Source organism: Argiope bruennichi, chromosome 2 (genome assembly GCF_947563725.1).
Source record: "Argiope bruennichi chromosome 2, qqArgBrue1.1, whole genome shotgun sequence".
In the NCBI taxonomy this organism is placed as follows: Eukaryota; Metazoa; Arthropoda; class Arachnida; order Araneae; family Araneidae; genus Argiope; species Argiope bruennichi.
Genome location: NC_079152.1, coordinates 111262324 through 111289632, shown reverse-complemented (window position 1 = coordinate 111289632; position 27309 = coordinate 111262324). Strand labels below are relative to the sequence as shown.

General features: G+C 30.8%; 1 protein-coding gene across 1 annotated transcript in view; it reads left to right on the top strand.

Moving 5' to 3' along the window:
- The window catches only part of LOC129989419 (sushi, von Willebrand factor type A, EGF and pentraxin domain-containing protein 1-like), a 520410-nt gene that overhangs the window by 457460 nt on the left and 35641 nt on the right, over window positions 1-27309 (top strand). Inside the window, exons 8-9 of the mRNA XM_056097956.1 lie at window positions 3056-3235; window positions 25878-26051. Of these exons, the coding sequence (XP_055953931.1) occupies window positions 3056-3235; window positions 25878-26051 (354 nt within the window). The remainder of the gene's footprint in view (window positions 1-3055; window positions 3236-25877; window positions 26052-27309) is intronic.

Genomic DNA, 27309 nt, shown 5'->3' with positions numbered 1-27309 from the left:
GCGTTTATAGAATAATTTTGATCACCTTGTATGTATAAGGATATCGTTTATAGAATAATTTTGATCACCTTGTATGTATAAGAATAATTTTGATCACCTTGTATGTATAAGGATAGCGTTTATAGAATAATTTTGATCACCTTGTATGTATAAGGATAGCGTTTATAGAATAATTTTGATCACCTTGTATGTATAAGAATAATTTTGATCACCTTGTATGTATAAGGATAGCGTTTATAGAATAATTTTGATCACCTTGTATGTATAAGAATAATTTTGATCACCTTGTATGTATAAGGATAGCGTTTATAGAATAATTTTGATCATCTTGTATGTATAAGGATAGCGTTTATAGAATAATTTTGCTCACCTTGTATGTATAAGGATAGCGTTTATAGAATAGTTTTGATCACCTTGTATGTATAAGGATAGCGTTTATAGAATAATTTTGATCACCTTGTATGTATAAGGATATCGTTTATAGAATAATTTTGATCACCTTGTATGTATAAGAATAATTTTGATCACCTTGTATGTATAAGGATAGCGTTTATAGAATAATTTTGATCACCTTGTATGTATAAGGATAGCGTTTATAGAATAATTTTGATCATCTTGTATGTATAAGAATAGCGTTTATAGAATAATTTTGATCACCTTGTATGTATAAGAATAATTTTGATCACCTTGTATGTATAAGGATAGCGTTTATAGAATAATTTTGATCACCTTGTATGTATAAGAATAATTTTGATCACCTTGTATGTATAAGGATAGCGTTTATAGAATAATTTTGATCATCTTGTATGTATAAGGATAGCGTTTATAGAATAATTTTGCTCACCTTGTATGTATAAGGATAGCGTTTATAGAATAGTTTTGATCACCTTGTATGTATAAGGATAGCGTTTATAGAATAATTTTGATCACCTTGTATGTATAAGGATATCGTTTATAGAATAATTTTGATCACCTTGTATGTATAAGAATAATTTTGATCACCTTGTATGTATAAGGATAGCGTTTATAGAATAATTTTGATCACCTTGTATGTATAAGGATAGCGTTTATAGAATAATTTTGATCACCTTGTATGTATAAGAATAATTTTGATCACCTTGTATGTATAAGGATAGCGTTTATAGAATAATTTTGATCACCTTGTATGTATAAGAATAATTTTGATCACCTTGTATGTATAAGGATAGCGTTTATAGAATAATTTTGATCATCTTGTATGTATAAGGATAGCGTTTATAGAATAATTTTGCTCACCTTGTATGTATAAGGATAGCGTTTATAGAATAGTTTTGATCACCTTGTATGTATAAGGATAGCGTTTATAGAATAATTTTGATCACCTTGTATGTATAAGGATATCGTTTATAGAATAATTTTGATCACCTTGTATGTATAAGAATAATTTTGATCACCTTGTATGTATAAGGATAGCGTTTATAGAATAATTTTGATCACCTTGTATGTATAAGGATAGCGTTTATAGAATAATTTTGATCATCTTGTATGTATAAGAATAGCGTTTATAGAATAATTTTGATCACCTTGTATGTATAAGGATAGCGTTTATAGAATAATTTTGATCACCTTGTATGTATAAGGATAGCGTTTATAGAATAATTTTGATCACCTTGTATGTATAAGGATATCGTTTATAGAATAATTTTGATCACCTTGTATGTATAAGAATAATTTTGATCACCTTGTATGTATAAGGATAGCGTTTATAGAATAATTTTGATCACCTTGTATGTATAAGAATAATTTTGATCACCTTGTATGTATAAGGATAGCGTTTATAGAATAATTTTGATCACCTTGTATGTATAAGGATAGCGTTTATAGAATAATTTTGATCACCTTGTATGTATAAGGATAGCGTTTATAGAATAATTTTGATCACCTTTTATATATAAGAATAATTTTGATCACCTTGTATGTATAAGGATAGCGTTTATAGAATAATTTTGCTCACCTTGTATGTATAATGACAGCGTTTATAGAATAATTTTGCTCACCTTGTATGTATAAGAATAATTTTGCTCACCTTGTATGTATAATGACAGCGTTTATAGAATAATTTTGATCACCTTGTATGTATAAGAATAATTTTGATCACCTTGTATGTATAAGGATAGCGTTTATAGAATAATTTTGATCACCTTGTATGTATAAGGATAGCGTTTATAGAATAATTTTGATCACCTTGTATGTATAAGGATAGCGTTTATAGAATAATTTTGATCACCTTTTATATATAAGAATAATTTTGATCACCTTGTATGTATAAGGATAGCGTTTATAGAATAATTTTGCTCACCTTGTATGTATAATGACAGCGTTTATAGAATAATTTTGCTCACCTTGTATGTATAAGGATAGAGTTTACAGAATAATTCTCAGCCCAAACTTCAGAAGTACAAAACACAAAATAAAACCGAAATTGAAAAACGGAAGTGCCAACCAGATGAAGTAGAGGCCGCTGTTTGATGGAGTTCAGAAAAGGTGGCTAGATGATGGCGTGCGCCCATTGATGACATATATAGGGATTAGGAATTTTTCATATATAATAAAAGTTTCGAGATCGATTTAGTGGTTGTGACTAGGAAACTCTTTCGCCGGTTTTCCCCGTGGGCAAGACACAGTGAAACGATTTTTATTATTACTACTACTACTGCTATTGTTATTGTTATTTATCGGAAATGGAAGAACAGACGAACATTGATGACATGTCTAGAGGTCATGAGCTTTCATACGAAACACAAAATTAATGAAATTTATCCAGACCTGATGACTGGTTGATTGGTGTGTGTTTTTTTATTGTTTTTAATATACGGATGATTTTGTTATTCCAATATCTGCATGTATATCCTCTGATTCATCTGAATGCAGTTCATGCTTATGAAATCCTTATGATTCTGTCTTGTTAAAAAAATTTTATCTCCATTAACATTTTGAACCTAAAAATTTTGATTCATCAATCGTTGTACTATTATTTTAATGCTTTATAATACGTACTAGGAACTTTCTCTTTCAGCTCCCTGTTCTGTTCCTTCAATTGAACACGGAAGAGTCACAAATTACGCTCCAGATGCAAAAGTTCCTCACGACAAACATATCACAGTCGATTGCATTGTTCAATATGAACTGCGGTACAACACTACGCCAGCCACATGCAACAATGGTTCTTGGACTCACATACCAACATGCATACCAGGTCAGAAATTTTAAATATTTTTTTATTCATTGTAATATATAAAAATTCTTTTTTTTTCTTAACTTGTTTGAAACTTATACCAGTTTTCGAAATTAAATCAGTTTTCAAAGTTATTGATTTTCTTCAGTGCTCTTTAATTCAGATGAACAACTTCGATTAAATTTCATTGTATTTCAATATGGACATAACTTAGCGATTTCCATCAAAAACATAAACTTTATGCATGATATCATATTTCTTGCAATTATTTTTGCTTCCAAACCTGATAGACAAAAGTTACATTCAAATACTAACACATTAAACTGTATTCAAAAACATAAAAATTAAAACATTGTCTTAGAATAATTTTAACGATTATTTTTTATAAATAAAATTTTATCCTAAAAAATAATGTTTATTTATTTTGACTTGGATAAGCAAATACTAACAACCAATAACTAATCAATAAGTAAATTAAAGCATAATATATTATAAAAGTAGAAATTCTTAGGAAAAATCCTTAAATCATTTTTGGAGTCTAGAATTTTGTTCAATATAAGTTCAATATTTGCATAAAGAAAAAAGTGGTTTTGTTAACAAGAAACTCCATAAAAGTTATCAAAACAATTGAGCCTTGAGTAAGCACTTCTATTGGTTGGCAGATTTCAAGACAGCTACTGAAATGTTCTAAAATCATTTAAAATAATGATATTCAAAGCTTAATGATTTGATTATTTTTAATTAAAAAAAGAATGTTTTGTTTCTTAAAAGTTTTAATGACTCAAAAATGTTTAGCTACATGTGACTAATAGGACCAGAGACTTATACAAAAAGCTTGTAGCTTTATCATTTATTGATGGTTGTAGTCCATTTAGTGATTCAAATAACATAAAATATAACTCTCTACTTTATTTAGAGCATTTTTTCCTCTGGTAGTAAGTACATCCATATCTCTAACCGCTTAAAAATTAATAATTTTGCCAGCCACATTTAGAATAAATTCCTTACAGAACCGACCAGGGTCGCGGTGGCCTGGTGGTAAGATTTCGGTTTCGAGACCCGATTCTAACGAAGAATCGTTGTATAAGCCGGTCTAGTGCACGTTAAATCTGTCGGGCCCAAAGTTTAGTTACATTAACGTCCCATTTTAAAGCGACAATTGGGCTATTTTGGGACAGATCTCGTAATTTTGAATCACGGTCAGATGACGAGGACAACACCTGATCTGGCATCCCCTTCTCCACGCCACACCACACCAGCGGAAGGACGTTTGGGCCAGGACGGATTTAACGTTCACTAGATCTGCTTATTCGACGGTTCTTCGGTGGATCGGGTGAAGAACCTGAAACCTTCCGGTTCTGAAGCCGAAACCTTACCACCAGGTCACAGCGGCCCCCGTTTTGGCCAAATGTCATACCGCTGGTGTTATGTGGAAGCTTGGAGAGGGGTGTGCAGCTCAGGTGTTTTCCTCGTCATCTGACCGTGGTTCAAAACTTTGATGCCCATCTCCAAATAGCTATAGGGTTTCTTTAAAACGGGACGTTAATATAACTATACTAAACTAAAATACAGAACGGAACACGTTTGTTTAAAGGTGGTTTACGCAATAACAACTTGCATTTGTTATTATCTATCAATTGTTCATACTCTTGTTATGTTTCAAACAGTTTTGAGCATTAAATTGACTGCAATTAAGATTCCACAAACAGTTATTGAAGCAAAAAACAATCCAGTCTTCAATGAACTACAACAGCAACTCCCTAGCTCACTCACAAAACATGGGAGAAACTAACTTTTCAACAAATAGGCTCAGATCCTTGGACATTTCAGTAATTCCTTTGCTGTAATCGCCCGCTAACCTCACTCGATGAAAGCTCAATAGCAATTCCTCTTTTTTTTTCTACGACCTAGTGAATAGATTGTCGGATCACCTAGCCCAGAAATATGGCATATCTCCAATAATGACAATATAAAATTAAAACTCAAAAGGTAATATATTGTCGTTAAGTCAGAGCATGACTTTTATATATTTTTGGTACACTTTCGAATTTTCTAGAAAAGAATAAGAATTTAATGATGCCAAATTTAATAACTAAGACCTCTCAAAGAAACCAACATATTTTACACAATTCATAACTCTTTTATTGTTCCTTAATAGACATTAAATTACCAAATAAAACTATTTGCAAACCAGATTAAATATAGGAAGAGAAGTAATATAAGCGTTTGATAATTCCATAGATGTACTTTATATCGAACCAAAAAAATAAACAATTAATAATACTAAGGAACACATATCTTCATGGTCATCAGTTTGTTATCTATATTAAACATCCTCATCCAAAATTAACTTTGATAGCATTTTAAATCAAGAAATAAGATATTTTTAGGTCGCTAAAAACCTTTTTGTCACATTTAATTCACAACAGTGTTTTATTTCCTGCCAATAACCAAAGCAGCAATGTTTGGAAAGTCTGTTCAATGTCTACCTTAATCTTCAATCAATAGCGACGTTCTCATTCTCTCCGAAATAAATAATCTGAAAATTGTGATGTTACTGGTTAATACAGCAATGTAATGTTGAAAATGCGGTTTGATATCGCGTTACCGTCTACCTTTGATCCTTAAGTATTTATATCATAAAATGGTAAAAGATAAATTTTATATGCCAGAATACCCAATTTGTAAACAAATGGAAAGCTATTTTTTACGGAGCAGTTAAAAGTTTCTAAGAATATAATTATATGATATGCATTATCTAAATTTTTTATGAATATCTGATAATTTAATTAGATAAACTTAATGGACTTATTTGATCCTTATTTGCAAAGATTCCTATGGATGCATATGTTCCCAAACTAATAGCATAACAGAAACATTTTTTAACGTTGTCTTAAATTCATCGATGCCATTTGGTAGCAGAGGAACAAACACCAGCTATTTGATGTAGCTACTCAAAAAAATGCTTATACGCATATCTACAGCCTTTCAAATCCTCAGACCAGACAAACAGGAAAAAGTGTGCGATGCGTTAACATACAGATTCGAGTGGTGTTCACGTTGAATCTAAACTTTCAATTGCTATTTTCGATTTCCAATGAACAACAAAGTTTGGACTTTATTTTGTAGCAGTTGCATTACTCTATCTTCTCTTTTGGATAATAGATGGCGATACTTGATTAGGTACGCATCCCATAGTGCATTGCGATTGTCATTATAATGAGATGAGATGCTGTTTTGTGAGGTGCGCGCGTTAATTTTTTATCTTGTGTTAGGTTTTCCTGTTTGTATTGTGGGAAATGTGATCATTAAAGAAATATTCCAGAAAACATACGTCATCTTGCTTCCACTGCACAGATTATAATGATCTTCGTCCCACCATAACTTTGTTTTCTTTTCAAAGCCCTAAAAATTTGGGATACTCATTTATGAACTTCCTTTATAAGCAAACTTGAACATCCGTAAATTTTATGAGGGTTTTTTTCCATATTACACCAAAATTTGATATCGGGGTGTCATCTTTTCATATATCACCGTCATCAACATGAGAATTAAAGTATGACAAAAAAAAGGATAGCTGTACGTTTTCCTCGACATCTGATCATTGCTGAAAGAAATCTAGTAGGATATGAGTCCCATGAGATAGTATAAGAATAAAAGACACGATTATAGTTTTTTTTTAATTTTATCTTCCCTTGTTCTACAGACTACATAAACATCTTTTACTTTGAAAATCATGAATTATTTTCATCATTTAATAAAAAAAATCCATATGTGTAGGAATTATTTGATAGATGCTTAGAATTCTCTTTAATTCTATTTAAAATTTATTTTCTTTATTCGAAACATGCTCTGTAAATAGATCGATATGTTTTTTAATTTTTTATATAAACTGTTTTCTGTAGGAAACGAAATTGATAAAACTATTTCCGAAAGAAAATTGTGAAAGAGAAAGCTTTTCATATTTCGACATAGAAAATAAATCTGAGATTTGTATTCTAGGAATGTTATTTCAATTTCAATAATAGGTTTCTGTTGTTCAGGAGGAAATTTTAGAAGTGTGTAATGGTGAAAGTTTTCTTCCAATGAAAGTCGGAAAAATACTGCGTTATTTCGAATCATGTTTTAAGGATAGAAACCTTTGAACTTTTAGGGCACAATACTTTATGATGTTTTTATAAAACTTTATTTTTGCTTCTTAAAACATTTGGATTTTACTTTGTATTTCTGAGTAATCCAAGAATAGAAACATTAGTGTAACTGATAGTTAATCATTATCTAATGGAAAAGTATTTTTCATATAAAAATTCAAAATTATTATGCATAAATTGTTGCCTTTGGCATTGGTTCTTGTTGAATGTAATTTAAAATAATTTATTTAATGATATGTGAAAATATGAACAAACAGCTTAGGAATTTGAAATATATCAGAATTTAACAACTGAATGAACTAAGTTTTTTATAATTACAGAGCAAATATAATGATCCAAGGACCACAAATTCCATCTTAAGGAATCAATATACTTGGCACTGTAATCACATAACAAACGTTATAATGCATTCAGCTAAGATATAAATACATAGTTTCATGCATTTTACCTTAATATAAGAAAAGGACAGGTTACATCCCGTAATGCATCCCATAATGCATTAAATTATTGCATCTGTTGTTTTTTACAGAAAGGTGAAGAATTTATTTCAGAAATAAATCTGTGACATGCATTTTCATGCAAGCATGAACGAATGTAACCTCGAGGCATATTCACTAAATATGCGAATGGCTCAAATTTATTTAATTAAACTTCTAATTCCTCTGACTTTTGTAATATGGGAGATTGAAGAGAAAGTTGTTACACATTCAATATGTGGTGCCGCACGGTGGTTGTCTGTTTTATTGTTACAACGCATTTGATAAACTTTTGACAAATCCATCTTTTTCTATTATAAAGGCTCGCATCAACATTTTCAAGGCACTCCGTAGCGCAAAGCTCCTAGAGTGTTCGAGTTTTCTATAAGGACTGATTTTTAAGGTTTTATTAATAAACGTTGTTCTTTAAACTTTTCGCTTTTCCCTCAATTGAGCACGCTGCAGCCACTTTGACTTAATTTTCACACCATAATAACTGGTGACCCGGACGTGAGTCAGCTCCCATGATGGGTTTCTTCAAAAAAGATTAAATAATCTGCTATGATACTGACCAGTCACCTCTCAAATTTGTGTGATTATCTATTAATTTCAAGATATAAAATAAGGAAAAAAGAAAAAAAAGGAGTATATCATCCTCCTAATTAGGGTAAATAATTAGATTTGTCCGAAAAAAAGAGACAGTTGGTTGCAGAATCTTGACTCAAAGACTAGAAGTTGTCGTCACCATCGAAAATACGCTGTGTACGCGTGGCAGGTCAGATTTATTAAATTGATATCGAATCCTTCCAATATAATGTCATGGATGTTAAGTCAAGAGGATGACGTGGTCCTAAAAAAGAGAAAGCCGTAATCGGTTGCAGAATCTTGACTCAAAGACCAGAAGTCATCGTCTTCATAGAAAATACGCTGTGTACATGTGACTGGACAGATTAAATAAATTAGTATCGAATATTTCCCATATAATGGCATGGAAGTTAGGATAAGGGCGTGTCTTGATTCTCTAACCATGCTTCATAATTCAAAAAATGCTGATTAAATGCCATGCTAATCCTGATTCACATTAATTTAACTAAATTGAACTAAAACAACTTCTAGAACTAGACAAAAGTTCAACAATAAAGATAAACTTTTAAAGCTAACTTCCATTTCACGCGAACAGCTATCTGGAGGCACATTTCCACTCTTTTCAATGAAACGGAAAAGAACAAAGGCTCACCATCAACTCCTCTTACTTCTTCGTTTCTTGGGAGAACTGCAAGTCGCTCCTTCAACTTACTTCTTCCAGAAAGAGTTTAACGGAAGAATAAATGGTTCCTTACATCGAATCTTCCAGCAGCTCTCTTCTGGTGTGAGAGTGGCTGAGCAGAGAGAGGGTGTGTGCCGATGGAAGGACGTATCGACAATATCCGCCTCGTTCCGGAAGAAATTTTAATTGATAGTTGATCCAATATTCTCTGTGAGTTTCGATGCAGGGATTATTTATCGCACAGACGTAATTGCTCATTTAAGCGACGCAGCGTGCGGGGATCCCCCCTGCTGAGATAACGCTGCTGCTTCGGCTTCAAACGGCATAACTTAATGAACTTGATCTCCCTAAGTATGTTCTTAATAGATGACTCGAAATATTTTTATTTCTGTATCGGATAATTTCATTTCTAGAGAATAAGAACGGGATGCAATCGATTGGTTCCGCTCTTTGAAGATTTCTCTCCATTTATAGCTTTATGGAGCTCATCTATAGGGAAATGTTAGGTCACACTTCATCTAAGATTGTTAATGTAATGATCTGTGCCGGAATCGTGATGCTTTTTTTTATTTCTTTATTGATCAGTTTTACTTGCTTTCCCTCATTTATCCGATATTTCCCGCTGATATCATATCCTGATACTTACAAGATATTGCAATGATGTTTCTAAGAAATTCAGCTAATATTCTTTCAAAGATCTCATTATACTTTTCTTCAGTAAATAAAAACATTACAAGAGCTATTGCTAATTTTTTCTCCAATTTGAAAATGTATCAAATAAGATTGCATATTAATTTGTAATCATGATGGATTATTCATACGCTTAGACAATTACAGTTATCCTCATCAGCTTCTGATGAAAATATCTATGTCAGAAATTTAATTTACATTTTACTTTGATTTTGTATATAAATGGAAACAAACGATCATGAGAATCAAAAATGCAAAATAATGCATTATTTTTGACGTGTTGATATTATAGATTAGATTAATTACCTTAATTACCAACTGGAGAATATTTTTAGTCTTTGATTTCAATAACATTCTTTTTTCATATAATTTGTTCATGGTTCACCGACAAAGTGCTTTTAAGCATCAAATTGTTATAGAAGAAAAGCCCTGCTATTTTAATATCTATCACCAGTTCTTTTCATTATATACATGAACCATTTAAAAAAAACTCAATAACAAATTGAATTATAGTTAATCTGGAATGGTTAAAAGGAACATATTTTAAATTCTAAATGATAAATAACTATTTTTAGGCAACTTATTATTGTAACAAAATACAAAAATCTAGCTTAATTTTTAATTAAATTCTGATTAAAATTTGAGCGAAATTGCTCCCAGTTGCACATTTCTATCCTGCAAAGTATGTATATACCATTTGGTATCTTTAGAACAAATGTGCTGACTTGCGGGCGCCTACATACATAGAGAGAGAAAGGGAGAAGCGCACGCATTCACCCTTATAATTAGTAGATATTTTCTTTATTGGTATTACAATAAATCATCTCTTTAATTTTACTGGTATAAATGCTTTGATTGGCAAACCTCTTTATTAAAATTGGAATAAACAATCTTTAAATACATTTGGAGGATAAATGTCCTTATTATCATTATTCTTTATTGAGGTTGAAATAGGATATCATCAAAAGCATTTGTAATAGAAATACGCTTATTATCAATTTTGCACTTCTTAGTTGGAAAGAATAATATGAGGAAATACCTTTTCATCAATAGCTTCCTTCGGAATTTTCTTTTAAATGCCTGTATTGATATGTGTAATAAATTATAAGAATTTAATTCTACATGAGTTTGATGCGCTGAAAGCTAACATTCATGGCATACCACACAAAAAAAACATTATTCTCCGTTTTCCTTGAGAGGAACGAATTGCTTTTCTCTTGTAATCATACAATGGAAATTCATCCTTCCAACCCCCCCCCCCAACCCCCAATTTTTATTTTTAGCACTATCCAACAATCCTGCAAAACAGACCTGGCAAAAATGGAAGCTGCGATTTCTATCTGCCAGTATATTTTATTGTTTTCCACTGTAATCTCCTATTACTTAGAAAAGGATCGACTCGCGACTCCGACTTCCACGCTTGCTCATTAAATTCTGCATTGGGCCCAGCACAGGAACCGAAGGCACCAACGAGTCATTACGAAAAGTTACGCTTTTTGGTGGCACAATAAAAGAGCAATAATGTTCCCTTTTCGGGGTTGAAAAAGCAAACAAAAGAGAGGGAGAGAATCACGTACCGTAAAAGGTAGCTACAAAAGAATTTACCTGCTTAGAGTTCGCAATAATCGTGACACGTCGCCCATTACGGAGGGACGTGATCTCATCCCTCCCCCCCAAAGTGTATTTCATCCCGGCCGATAACTCAATCACTACCTTCATGTGTTTTGGCCTGTTGTTATGGTAACGGAAGATTATTTCCTAAACGAAACTCACTGGGAGCGTCCTGTTCACGAAAAATACTTACTTCAGACAGCTTGCCGTTTTCTTTTCTTTTTTTTTTCTTTTAAAAAGAGGGAAAAAAAAAGGCATGATGTTCGGTTGGCATCGAAGAAGTCAATTGTGTTAGAAGGAAATAAGGAAGTAAAGGATAATTCGATTGTTAGAAATGGACCGACGTATAGTGGTTCCATTTTGTCCAATTAACTCGCGAAATTTTAGTGGCTTGTGATTTTAAGAAAGCTGGTGGTGCGAAAAAATGCTTCTTTCTTCCGACTTCCATTAAATTAGGGACTGAAAAACAAAGAGAAATATGAAATATTTATTGGCGAATCCCATGATACGTCGTTGTTCATTTAAAATAAAATCCATTTAATTTTAGTTAAAATAAACTAAGAAACCAGTAACATCCACTATTTTGAATAACCATATGATATCTATATATTCAAACCTCAATGCGCATATACATGCTTATGTTAGTTCAGTCTTCTGAACTGCTTGGAACAATTCTAAAAAAAAAAAAAAAAAAAAAAAACACTGATTGCGTTTTGTCATCTGCTGGCTAATAATATTGTTTAAGTAAATAAAAACTAACTCAATACTGTTTGTTGAGTTAATTATAATAAGAATGAATATTTTGAATACATATAATAAACGAACCATTAGATTTTAAAATTGATCCTAATGATTCAAATTATCAAACTAATTTTTTTTTTTATTATCGCGTATAATTATGTTTAGGACCTTTCTCTTACAAATTATTGTGGGTATGTTTGTTCAAAAGAGTTGTAATAATTTTGATGAACTTAGTAGTCATACTCAAAAAAAATCGCAATCCATTTATAAAATAATATCACTAAATTCTATATCATCTGTATAACATTATTCCTTTTCCGTTCTCTTGCAAGATTTTGAAAAAAAAAAGAAAAAAAAACTACGAGTAACAGCAAGGAATTTGCTTGTATTTGAATGAAAATATGTTGTTGTTGTTTCTAATGGCACTTGTTATAGACAAGCCCACTGACTTTAAGAAGTCCTTTGTGGTTTTAAGCCAAGGGTACGTCTCTTGCTTTTACAGTAGCGCTATCTAGGGCCAAGAGTACGACTTAGCTACACACACGTCACATATCTTTTTGCGGGACGGACTTCATTCATGCATTTCATTCACTCATCCACAGATCGTAATTTAGACCTAAAGCAGAGAACGATCACCCCTGATTCCGTACCCCCAGTGGTATTACTCTCGACATGGAGGACTTTGTGACCACGACAGAATTTTACGCGCGACAGCCACCGCACACGCGGGGAGTCTTCGGCCGGCAGGGTTCGAACTCGCAACCCAAGGGACGATAATCTCACGCGCAGTTAATGATATTGTATTAAATATTCTTCGGAGCTCAAGAGAAAACAGTTTGGAGTTATAATAAAAGAAAACAATTAGAAATGATATGATATCCATACATATGGAATAAAACAGAACAAAAATGTATCGAATGGAACGGAAATCAAAGTCAAAAAATGAAGAACACCGGAAATGCGCTCATCTTTCCCCACCTTACCCCATAGCGAAGTAGAAGCTAGAAAAATGATGGCCTCGGGAGAATGAAACGAACGGTATTTAATTGTTTTAATTTAATTTAATTGTTTTAACGGTATTTAATTCTTTTGACGGTATTTAATTTACCGAATGGATGTTTTTTTCTGACGAAGGCTTGAATCATTTATTAAAACGTCCGGATAAGTATAATTAGAAGGTTTTAAGAACCTGTTAAATGATTTAATATTATAATCAACAAACCTATAGTAAGTAAACGTTAAAACTATAAGCGCCTAAAATATTTACCAATTAACGGAAGTGCTTTAAGAGTATTACGAAGGTCATCGTGTTCGTTTTCACTTTTTTAATCATCACAAGTATATAGAATAGAAATGTATCGATTTTCTGTCAAGAGAATGCATAATAAATACTAATTAGACGATGGAATCGATTCATATGACCTCGTTGTCACTTGATAATTTTCAAAACGTATGTCATTTAACATCTAACTGCAAATTTGAAAGTATTCTGTGATTTCAAATTCTTTCTTCAAAATGATACTCAATGGATTTGAAAATAAAATGGCTTAACAGGCGCGAGTAAGAATTGGATCTTTTGCACATAGTGTCATATTAATTATATCGGTTTCTGTAGAAAACTGTGAAACATGTCCACTAATTCCTTAATGAGTTAAATGACATAAAAAGATAAATTGAAACAAAGTGTGTGTATTCTCTCTTATGACAATACTATTAACCAGCATTATCCAAACACTGCTTAGTCTAACAAAGAAATTATATCTGCTGCTTTGCTGACTTCTTTCTCTTTTTTTCTTTCGCCACAGAATATCCCCGAACTTGGAATCTCTAGGATTCCCTGTCGGTTGAAAGGATATACGTGGGAGTATTTATTAAGATAAAAAAATACACATAAAAAGACATAAAATATTATCAATACACATAAAAAATAACTATATACAATATTATAATGATGAAGGAGGTGTTCGGTGGGGAGTATGAGTAGGTGAAATCTATTGAAGGTAATATATTCTGGAGAAGAGCTTGGTTGAGAAATGAAACGGAAATTCATACTGGGAGTGGGTCTGGAGAAATCAATTCCTCGTTCTCTTGTAGGAACCGCACAAGATTTCTAATTTTAACCTTGGACATCTTGTTTCTCATAACGTTGGTCCACCAGATATTTTCTAGGTCGTGGATGGGTTTTTTGAGATGAAAAGATGTAGTGAGAGGGCAACTAGTGGCATAATGAAGGGGATCGTCTACTTCGCCGCAGCCACATTGATCCGATCCTTTAATATGGAATCTCTTGAAATATGAAGGGAAAGGGCCATGGCCAATTGCAAAGATAATGATAAGCGTATTCCAAGATGATGGGTTAAAGGACACTTTCGAGATGATTTGATGGATGTTTCTGCCAGTTGAGCCATTGTCCCATTCTTCTTGCCATCGCTGTAGGCTCAATTCATTTAGAATACTTTTCAGATGGCTTCTAGGAGCTGGGTATTGAACGGGCGTACCTGCAGAAATGGCCTGTTTGGCTAGGAAATCTGCAACCTCGTTTCCGTTGTGGCCCATATGTGCTTTAACCCATCCTAACTTAATAGAAGGTTGGGGGAGCAGAACGGCTTGAATTTCCTGAACAATTGGGCTTGAGGTGGAAAATGAGCTGATCGCTTTTAAGCTGGACTCGCTATCACTCCATATTTTAGCGTTAATGCATGGCTACTAATAGAAGTTTTCCTACTGTTGAAGCATGCATACGGATTTATGGAAGGCATATTTATATCTCGAGTGCTACACTGGTGTACTTTGACCGGCAAACGATTTCACTCGCTACATCATGAATCCTTGAATTACGAACTTGGCTAGATGTGTTAGACCGAGTGGCATTAGAGTCACAATTGCTATGAAGATTTCTTATATTTAATTAACATTATGAAATGTAATATACTTAATTGCTCAATGAATATTTAAAAATTAAAAACTATTATTTTTTATAAACAAGGAAAGTGTTTCAAGATCAAAATAAATTTAAAGAATGTAATATAAGCTTGTAGCACCTCTTTTTTCCCCTTGAGCAGAGAGCACACCCTTGTGGCGTTTTACAGAAGCGCCTTGTGGCGTATACAGACAAGTAGTTGAACGGGTGACCTGCATCCTGAGGTCGGGTTTTTCCCTATGCGCAACCCTTGAGCTAACACCGAATGCTTTCGGTTGGAAACGGTGGAATCCCTTCACCATACTGTTTACTTTAACCTAATTGTCTATGTGTGTTTGTAAATTTTGTAGTGTAGCTGTGTTTGTGCAGATTAAAAATATTGTATTTAAAAACCGGGCTGTTCCGTAGAAAATCGCAACACACTCACTATAAGCTTGAATAAAAGAACAATGCATTTACAAATTATAGCATTCTTGTATGTTATTTCTGTTGTGAAAGACTCTTTTCTTCAACTAATACAAAAACTAAGCGATGAGAACGAAGCTTACTGATTATTAATCATTTCAGATTTCTGGCATAAAATATTCAATATATCGTAAAACGTGTATGTGTGTATAAAAAGTTAAACGTCATAAATAACCATATATGGGCAATCATTTTTTTCTACTGCAGAAATATAACTTATCTTTACTTCGGTCAACTTAACCTAACTCAAGTAAAATATGCTTGTAACGAATACTTTGCACAACATATTTCAGTAACAGGCATATATATCTTTTGTTATCTTGAGTTAACAAATCTTTTGTTATTTTCAGTTAAATATACGCTTCGGTGAGTATTTAGCTTCAATAACACAACAAAAGACTCAATCCTTTTTTTGGAGGAGTATAGGAAGAGTGAATGTGCGAAAATTTCGAACGGATTTGCTGGTATTATACATAACATGATAAATATGCATTCCAAAATAATATTCAAGCATCGAAAAGATCGCAGTTTTCTTCAAAAACGGAAAGTTGCGCGTAAGAGGCATTTAAGTTAAGCTGGGCTCAGAATAAACTGTTTTATAGAATAAACTTTCCAAAACTTTATAGAAGTCAGCGAGTGTTTAGAACTATGGCTGGAGAGAATATGCTGCTGCCGATTTAGAAAGAGGTCAGTATGTCTGAAGGATGCAAGAATACTTGTTGATATTTGATTTTGAAAGTTTTTTCAGAATTTCAAGCAAGTATCTTATTTAATAGTTGTGATTCTTTGCAATGCTATGCAGCAATATTTCACCCAGTTATTGTTTGTTTATGTACTAAATATTTGTTTGCACACTTACATTATTTATACATAGTACATTATTTATGCAGTATGCATAAATAACGAAATTTCGATTTTGCGTGTTTATAGTTTATATCAAATCATATTTTATAATTGCATAAGTTAAAAGAGACCCTGTAATTTAATGATTGGGTATCAGCTTCGGGACTGAACGGTTCCAAATTCGACACGCGATTCAAGTAAAGATCTATCTTGGATGTGGCTTTCTGCACATTAAATCTGGCGTCATGAGTCAAACATCTTCCCACATTTTTCTAGTATGGAAATTTGAAAAGGAATAGTAGCTAAGGTATCATTCTCTCGAATATATCTAAAGTTACAAATTTTCTTTATTCCTGTTATTTTCAAATTACGAACTACATCTAAATAAGAAGCAGTGCTTAGATATTTGGCATGTACACAATATATTTACTTAATGCAGATCGTTTTGTTCATAGCAAAAAAGAAAGATATTAAATATGGATTTTAGATCTTCCCATTTGATCGAAAATTTAAAAGATATACTGTTTTCGTGTCAAGAACGTATAATAATTTTCTTTTATCAAGCTTACTGCTATTTTTATTTTCTCATATACGAAGCAAATAAAGCACAAAAAAATTATAATTGTTTGTTTTTGTCAAACTTTGTTATATATTTGTAAGCATATTTTAGTAGCTGTGTGGCCGAATAGGAGAAACTTTTGGAATTATAAAACTTTGATTTATTTCACACAAAAGGCATAATTTATGCACAAAGAATAAGTGATAAAAAATATGTCAGACTACATCGCAACATTACAGCAGAAGAGACAAAAATGTTTCCCTTCAGTGATTTACTATGAGATTTTAATAGGGATTTCTTTGCCACATGTAGATTTAGCAATGGGTCTTGAGCAATTTTGAAACAATGTTGTAAGCATTAGGAATTTTTATCCCTTCACTGGGAGCGTGAGAAAATGCCGAGACCAGTCGTTTTATAGAGTGCATGTAGAATAAATAAAATGAAAAGCGGGAATTGGATCAGGACATAGAGAGTATTTTAGAATGAAGTTAATATGCGCTAAATTAAGATAAGAATCAGTAAATTAGGATTTAAACTAGAGTAAGAGATATCATTACATATATATATAATTTTTCTTCCTCCTAAATGTATAACTTTTATTCCCAAATTGTTTAAGATAAATAATTCAATGACTTTGTTTCTAAGTGACTTTGAGTTTTTAATTTAATACTTTTTTATGATGCAATCTTTGATTTTGTTAAAGCTAAAACATTTTTCTTTCTTTATATTTGATAAGCTATGTTCATTATTTCATAATGTACTGTATTTTTCATTCTTCTGCTTTTTTTATTAGACAAAAAGACTGTAACAATTAGTTTTAATCCTTGACACGTTGATTGTTTATGCTATTATATTAGTGAATACAAATAACGACTAAACATAGTATGCAGTTTTATATATAAAAAGCAAAATAGATAGTGTTTATATTTTTTAAAGAAATTTTTGTTAAACTTCACAGATGTTTACTTACCAAAAAAAAATTCCAACGTTTTACTTTCTGTCTAGCAGGACATCTTCGAGAAATATAGAGGAAACAAAATGAAGTGGTTTCTCAATATGTTGTCCCGCATTGAATCACATTCGTAAAAAAGTTTCCAGGCGATAGTTTAAGATATTATATTGATTTTATGATGGTCTGCAGAAAATAAACCATCGCTATATGTTTGATGATTTCTTTTTATATCAAGTGAAAATCGTCTTTTATATGAGTTCTGAGAAAAGCGTTATTGAGTATAAATCTGGAATTTTTCTTAGAAACATTTTTTTATCCTGTAAGTATTTGAAGGAGAACTAACAAGAATAGTTATTATTATAGGAAGAAACAGTTTTCTTTTACTATTACAGAAGTTTTAATCTTGCTAGTTTAAATCCCCCAGTCATATGCAGACAATTTTCAGGTATTTTTTTTTTTTATTTTATGATAGAGAAAATTGTTCTTGAATAATTTAACAACAGTTATTGTCATCATTAAGCTGCTAATTTTGATTTTAAACTCATTTGCAACTTGATTGACTTCTTTTGCTTTGTTTCTTTTATAACAGACAAAAAATATAAGTTTTTTCCTAGATGTTAGTGATAAAAAAAGCATCTTTTGTATTTTTAATCTAAACGGTCAGTTTGGTTTGGTTTGCAATCTAATATTTTTGAAAAAAAAATTATAAATTATAAATCTCATTTTCTAAATGTATAGATTATCCACTCAAATTCTTTTTCAATAATTACTTTCTAAGCCATTAAAAAGAGGCATATACTTTCAATTTGCATATAAAGAGGCATATGCCGGCGTCCTGGCATTGGAGTAGCGCGTCCTCTCCGTGATCTGGGCATCCTGGGCTCGAGTCCCGGATTGGGGATGGTTTTTCTTCCTGTTCTATCTGTGAACTGTGTGAATGTGCCCTCCTGTAAAAAGGGGTTGTGCAAGCGAATGAGTGATGCGTGAGTAGCAAAGTTGTACTCTTGGCCCTAGTTGGCGCTACTATACAAGAGGTGCTCCCCCACCGGCTTAAATCGCTGTCTTCGTAACAGCGAACGCGTCCATGGCAAGTGCCATAAGAAACAACAACAACAACAGAGGCATATACTATAAATATTCATAAACAGTAAACAAGAAAATCGTAACTTTGAATTCACTGGAGTATTAGAGAGATGTTCGATCATCGACAGATCAAGTATAGCATTGGGAAGTTCAATACTCTGTAAGTGACACTTCTAAATACTCATTTCCCTTTATAAGACAAAATGCACCTAGTCTGACAATAAAATATTTCAAGGTCATGCCTTGTCAGCTACTGTTCTGGCTAGAAGCTGGCAAGCAAAATGAATGCCTTATTTCGGGGTCTTAAAGGTTACACAATGTATATCGCACAAAATTTCGTATTATAGATGAAAGAAAGACAATCATGTGACACTGTTCAATAGTTTGTCGCTGAATATCGGCACTCTTTCAAAAACAGCAGTAGACTTCTTTAACATTTTCATTTGAAATCCGTTTCCGTCCTCTTCCCGGCAGCACCACACCCTATTCATCAGTCTCTTTAAATTTAATAATCACCTTTTTCACTTCCTTCGCAATCTTTTCAAACATCTATATTTTAGTAGCGCAGGTAAACCTATACTATAGTTCTGATAAAACAACTTGACCAGTAAAGCTGGATCCTTCTCTAAAAGCACGATGAAAAATAATTTTTCGACATTGATTCCTGGCATCTTTAAGTGTTAATGTAAATTTGAATAACGATTTATCTGTATGAAAAGCTCAATTTAACGGTAAAAATTCAAATTATTATACTTTTTTCAAGTTTTCTTTTTTCTATGGCCCATATAACACATAAAGCAAGGAAGGAACGTAAGGAAGTATATCTTAAAATAAACCATATATGTAATGAAACAAACCAATGATGTACATCAACCAGAAAGGGCTGTACATAGGGCGGGGCAGGTAATTATTATTACCATCCTTTATATTACGCTTCAGAAAAGCAACGTCTTTTTGATCAGGTATCGATTATTTACTTTCCCTTTCTTCACAAAAGAATTAAGAATTCTTTAAAAGTTGCGTGCAGAAACTTGTTTATCACCTAATTTAAAAAGAGAGTTCCCATTTTGTCTTCTTTTCTTCATCCTAAAAATTTCTTTTTTACTTTCATTTAAAGTTTTGCTGTCGTTTTGAGAAAAGAGGCACAGCGGACCATCCACAGTTGGCTTCGAATAATGTTGAGGATTCTGGACAGGAGATGTAACATCTTTTCCACTCCCATCTCTCTCTCTTTTAATTGTCCTTACCTACACTTTTGGATTTGATTATAAGCGAAATTTTTGAAAATTCCTAAATTTTTCAAATTTTATCTTTTTTAAAAGTAAAATTATCCTGAAATTAATTTTTGTAAGCCTTTCTTAAGCTTTTTAAAAGTAAAATTATCCGGAAATTAATTTTTATAAGCCTTTCTTAAGCTTTTTAAAAGTAAAATTATCCGGAAATTAATTTTTATAAGCCTTTCTTAAGCTTTTTAAAAGTAAAATTATCCGGAAATTAATTTTTATAAGCCTTTCTTAAGCTTTTTAAAAGTAAAATTATCCTGAAATTAATTTTTATAAGCTTTTCTTAAGCTTTTTAAAAGTAAAATTATCCTGAAATTAATTTTTATAAGCCTTTCTTAAGCTTTTTAAAAGTAAAATTATCCTGAAATTAATTTTTATAAGCCTTTCTTAAGCTTTTTAAAAGTAAAATTATCCTGAAATTAATTTTTATAAGCCTTTCTTAAGCTTCATTTTAACTGTATAAACATTACATTTAGATTTCTTTCTAGAATTTGAATTACAGAAGTAAATATAAATGTTTGCTTTCGTTAAAAACGATTATAAAATGTTTCCTTAATAAAACATAAGAACGATTATATTAAAAATTGCACCAGAATAAATAAGTTTTCTAATATAATTAGCTGTAACGGAGTATAAAATGCTAATTTTCTATCAGTTTCAAGAATATCTAATCGTTAGGGAAAATTTAACATTTTAGGTTAATTATTAAAAATCGAATTTTATTTTGCATAATTATATTTGTAATAATTTGTAGAAATACATTCAGATTTTTTATGTATATCTACATATTTTTAAGAATTACAGAATTTAATTCTTTTTCTTAAGTTTAATATCAACCTTCAAATAATATTTCGTAAGCAATGGTTGTGTTATAACTTCAGTTTATCTCATATGCTGATGAATTTTATTATTAAATGTATTTATTATATATATGTAGAATGCATGCTTATCTGATGCATCTTTTTTATTATTATTCATTTCATTAACAAAGAGTTGCCTTCTCTTTTGCGTTTTCCACATCATACGTTATTTCACTCGTAATTCTGAAAAAATAAGTAACAAAACTTTTCTGTTTGTCTTATCGATCTTCTTTAAAGTTTATAGAATGCTTAAAAATCATTCTATGTATGAATAAAAGTTTCTTTTGGAGAATTTATATACTAATATAAAACAAGTAATATAAAAAAAATTAATCAATTCCTACTTTCGCAAGAAATGAAGTCACATTCTTCAACTTCACGTAAAAAATACTGAAATCCTTGCATTTTACCGATTGAGCAACTGCCTGTTGATTTCAATTGTCATTACAAACTGCTAAAACTCTATTTAAAGTATCAGAAATTAATTAAATTTTATAATTAATGAATTAATATTTGAAAAAACTGTATTAACATCAAGTGTCATCCACTACAAGTTTTGAAAAAATGTATTTGAACTTGAGTGGATGAATAAAAAGTATTTTATTAATCTATTGAAAATTTGAACAAGATATATAAATATATATAGGGAGAGTGTAAACTAATAGTAGGAATTGAAAAAGATATACATTTCTTAAAAAGTTGGCGAGATATTTTCTAAAAACTAAAGGAAATAAAAAAACATGCCTTGATTTAATAATATATTACAGAGCAGAAGAATTTTTAATCAAATGTTAATAAAACAAATTTTCGTAAAATATTGAATTTTTAATGAAATAATGTTTAACACTTTCAAATCTCGTGACATGAATGTGGTGCCATTCGCATACCTACCATTTTTTAGGCGAAGACATGACCGGATACCATGAATTAGCCAGCCATTATTTACCAGTGACATCAACGTAGTGCCATTGGCAAGTCGGTCGTTATTTCCTGTTGGCACCAACAGGATGCCATAGGTAAATCGAACGTTATTTACAAGTGACATTAACTTAGCGTCATTGGTAAACCACTTGCTACTAACTAGTGATCTCATGGTGGTGCCATTGGAGTACGTAGGTTACCATCAAATGTGGCCTTCAAACGAAAGAAATTACGTGCATAAACCTTGTAAAGTTGCGTTAATTTGGAGAACAGTTTTGCTACCACTCATCAAGAAGAAGAATGATAAATAAATACATAATTTGTTAAAATAAAATTACTTTATTTTTAACAAACATTGAATATAAATATATAATTAAACTACAATATTTAGTGTTTGTTCGTTGTTGTTGTTGTTTTTGAAATCCTCTATAAATCCAATTTATTTGCATGTCACCGTTTCATAAAAAGCAACTAATTTTATTATGTTGTAATCAGTTTTTGCGCTTTATATTTTTAAAGTTTGATCAAAAAGTTCCAGAAAACACGCAGTTTGTGAACGGTGCGGACGAAAAAGTGTTAATGAAATATTGAAAGGGTTGTTCAGTCGAAGTTCTGCACTTTATAAAATAAAGATCTTTTTCAAACAATAATCTGTATTGCACTATTTTTACATCTATTCAATAGAACAACGGTAACTAAATAACAATATAACCATCAATTAAATTATCCCAAATAGAATTTAATTTGAATTTAATAATTCAGATTGAATAGTTTGATATGTCCTAGTCTAGCAATAATGAGCAATTTTTATAAATATCGATATTAATGACAATACAAACTTGTATTAGTTAGTACCGAGTTTATAGGAAACACAATAGCACTGAAACACTCGGAATCTGTAATATGACACTCGCATCTAGTCAAGAGTCAGCTGAATTAGGGAAGCTATGTTAGGTAATGTTCTATTAAGGACATCAGACTATTCCGTTAGGCGACTTGATTAAATCTGTCCCCAATTCATGTTTCCATTTAGCATTCTGATTCTCTACTGCGAATTCAATGGAATCTTCGGATCTGTTTCTCGTTCACATTTTTTATTATTTAAAGCTAAGCTTTGAAAAACATTAATAATATTTCAGCAAGTATTCCATTTCATTTCTAATGCTCAATTCATTTTAAATATATGAATGACTCGCAGAAACTAATTTTATAAAATGAAATGCTGATGGTTCTAATTTGCATATAAACGGCTACCAATCTGTACTTTATTTTTCATGGCAAAATTGGATTCATAATTTGTATAACTAATATTTTGAGTTTAATTGCAAAAATGGACTTTTAAACTTTGGATATTTGTCGCTTTATTTTACCAGAATAAATCCTGTAAAGGTCTTTAGGTGATACAAGATTCAGGGATCCTTTCTTCTTCCCCGATTATCCCGATTATCAAAAACTGATTTTTTTTTTTTTTTTTTTTTTTTTTTGAGATTTTTAGCAATTTTTAAGTGTCAAACATTGAAACAAATTGAAATACAAAGCATTTGGTTGTGTATCATTTTCATGAAAGTTGATTTTAGTATTCGTTCTTATAAAAAAAATTAGTTTTAATAATAACTTTAAATAAATTAGTAAAAAGATAGTATTTTGTATACAATTTAAATAACTTAATACAAATTTTGCGACATCTTTTTGCTTGTAGATCAGTTAGCAAACTACGCAATAATAATGGGAAACATTGATTCGCAAAGAATGAACTGATTGAAACTCTGATATGCAACCCAAAATTTAAAAAAAAAAAATCGTAAGAATTATTATCTGAAATTTAAACGGTATTTTATTTTACGTTTAATAAATTCGAGCACATAGCTTTTGTAACGTAAATGATAGCACAATTAAATTATTTTTAAAATATTATTAAAAAGTTTCAAGACGCCGGGATCTAAGGAAGTTGTGGAAAGTTATTGTGTATAGATTGTTACCTATTTTGTCTATTTAACAATACGCTCCTAATTACAACTGAACTATATTAAATGTGACGTTTGTAGAAAAGCTGTGATAATTATTTTATATTTAGTTAGCAATTGTTTCAGAAAATATTTTTTTTAAATTCTTGAAGGCAAATGATCGAATATTGTTTCGTTGTTTAAGTGTAATGATGCGGAAATATGAAAAGTTAACGTGTTCATGAATTTTATTTTTTTAAATAGAGAAATTGAATAAATAAAATGTCAACAAAAGAGTCATTTTCTTTAAATAAATAAATATTTCAACCATTTTTTAAACAAAGCATATAACCCATTAAATTTTTGCAAAGAATTTTTTTATTGATCCAGTATATCTAAATTGTGACAACTATGACAATAGATTAGGAAACTCCAAAATATTTCAACCATATAATTATGAAATAAAAATATCCAGCTGCCCGAAATGTTTTATTTGTAATTACAATGGATCGAAATTGGATCTATTTGAAGATTATAATGCATAATTTCAGCGCTGGCTAAAAATAGTAGGTTGGGTAACTCCAAAATATTCTAATTGTATTCATAATTATGAACTGGAATTGGATCGGAAGGAAGATTTTAATGATGTAAAAGTTAGTACCATTCTGATTGTTACGAATAAGGAATTCAGAAATATGCCAACATTTTAATTTAAAAATCGTAGAAATTAATTGTGGAATTTCAAAATAATTTTATTTTAATTTTTATAAATTTTATGCATAATTCTAAATACTCTAAATATCAAATTTTCTTAATTTTTTTAATTGTAATGTTAGTTCATTAAATGTTTTTAATTAATTTCTCTCATAATAAACACAATACTTTTATAATATATCATATTCTATTTTAAAAGGTAATTTTATTTTAAAATAAATAATATTTTTTACCAATTCTTCTTCTTTTTATTATTTTATTAATTTCAACTATTAGTTAAAATTCAAAGTACTATTTTTTTCAGTGATACTAATTTCTTTTCAATATATTTTTATATATGAATTTTATTTTTGATAAGGATTTGGGATAACACATTCAAAACATTCTAACATTTTATATAAATATTCAATTATATATTTTCTCCTCCTGTTGAAAATTAGCATAAAAATTCTACTTATTTTTTTATATACTTTGGTATTATAATTAGTTTAAGTTCTTTGGTTAGTTTATTAACTTTTTGTGGAATATGTAAAGAAATTAGTCTTAGATATTATGCATATTACGTCCGGTACATTGAAGGATTATAGTCTTAATTTTTCTATATAAATTTATTTTCATCTAGTTAACATGTTTATTGATATAGGATGCGTCATTCATTTCAGCGGTGCAATCAACATCATATTTTGCATGACAGATAAAATAAAAGTAAATGAATTCTGACCATCATACAAATAGTAGTTGACATACATAGTTATATCATATGGCTTAGGGGTACCCAAGTGTACAATGAACAGGACAAGTACATATCATCTAAAATAACATGACTTATCATATATAAAAGTTTAAAAATACTTTCTTGATGGAACCATGATTATCGAATTATGAATAAATTATTCCATTTAAAATGAAAGTGATTAATATCAACGAAAACGCTAGTCACTAAAGGCATATAGTTTGAAATAAATAAAATTCAAAACTCAGTCAAAAAATTTTGTGTTTAGTGGCAATTCTTCCAATGACATAGAATGTATCAATAATGGTTTTAAATAAAATCTGCTTGTGAATACGATGTGTTTCAGTTATTTCTAAAAATAAATTAAATACTATTTTAATGTTTAATTTAAATAAAGGAAAAATAGATAACGAATACAGATTATGAAATTTTGTTTGTTTTCTTTCTTCAGCTCGTTGTAAAACTCTCCCTCGACGGCCTCGGCATGGGATGGTGATTGCCCCGAAGACTGACCATGGCATGAAGGCATTGTTTCGTTGCAAGGATGGATACAAACTGAGTGGTCCCAACGTCACCGAGTGCAGCTTCGGACGGTGGACTGGCGAAACACCCATCTGCAACGAAAGTGAGTGATGATTCAGCTTAATCCATTTTTACCATTCATGCAATCGATGGTCAAATATCAATGGTAATAACCGTCGAATCATTATCATTGATATATGATCTGACGGTAATTAAAATGAGAAAAAAATCAATGCACATAATTCTGAAATTGGAAAAAAGGCCTTTTTCCCATATTTCTGTGGGACAAACTACAGATTCTTTTTGTCATCATTGACATAATTTAAATAAACGCAGTATTGAAATCCATAATTCTCCTAATTGCAGGAAAATTGCTTCTTCAAGTAGCAAGAATTGTAATCTACGTCTTATAGATCAATAAGCTGATTATAAACAACTGATATTCAAATATACGATAAATTAATAGGCAAATAAAAAATTTATAAAATAATTAACATTTCCCTACTCATTGGTAATCTAGTTACCAGTTTTATATATTAAATGATATTAACTTGCACGACAGTTATTTTAGCCGAGAAAAAGAATTCTTTGCCTTATAAGGTTACTGAATCAGAAAATAGGATATTTATGCTAATTTTAAATTTATATCTGTAGTTTTCTCTGTCTGCGAGGACGGTAGCTCAAATTCCGACATCTAACTCAAGACATCGTATCATGATCAAGTTTTAGTCTAGTTTCATTTGCCTTGTCTTTGTCAATATCGCCAAAGCACCGACGATGATTGAGTCCGTCTGTGAAGATGGTAACTATAGAAAAGGATAAAATGAATGTTTATTTTATTATTAAAGATATTCCCTTGCTGAAATTCTATAATTTTCACATTCAATTAGGAAAAATAGATTTTCTATCAAAATCAGTCCGGCATATTTGATCAATTAAAGTGTATATTGTTACGAATTTATAATATTACTTGCTTTCCTGCGCATTTGATTTCATAGTTAAGAAGAGAGTTTTACAGGTTGTTCTAATGCTTACGGAATAAATGTCACTTTGAAGACTATCTAGCCTTGGCGAGGAAATTGGCGATTTTCGTGGCAAACATGAAGATTCCTGAAACTGGGACTTGTTCAACCACCCTACAGATATTTCAATAATAATAATAAATGTTACATTTAGAACTGGGACTAATCCTCAAAATTTGATTTGCTTTTCTTTTCTTCACCACAAAAAAAAATTATTCTCGACTATCTTAATTCCAAAACTATTGAAGTAAAGTAAAAAAAAATTCATATACTTGTGTAATATGTTTAACTTAGAATGCGCAGTGAAGAGTATTCAGAATGCATTTGGGATCTCTTGCT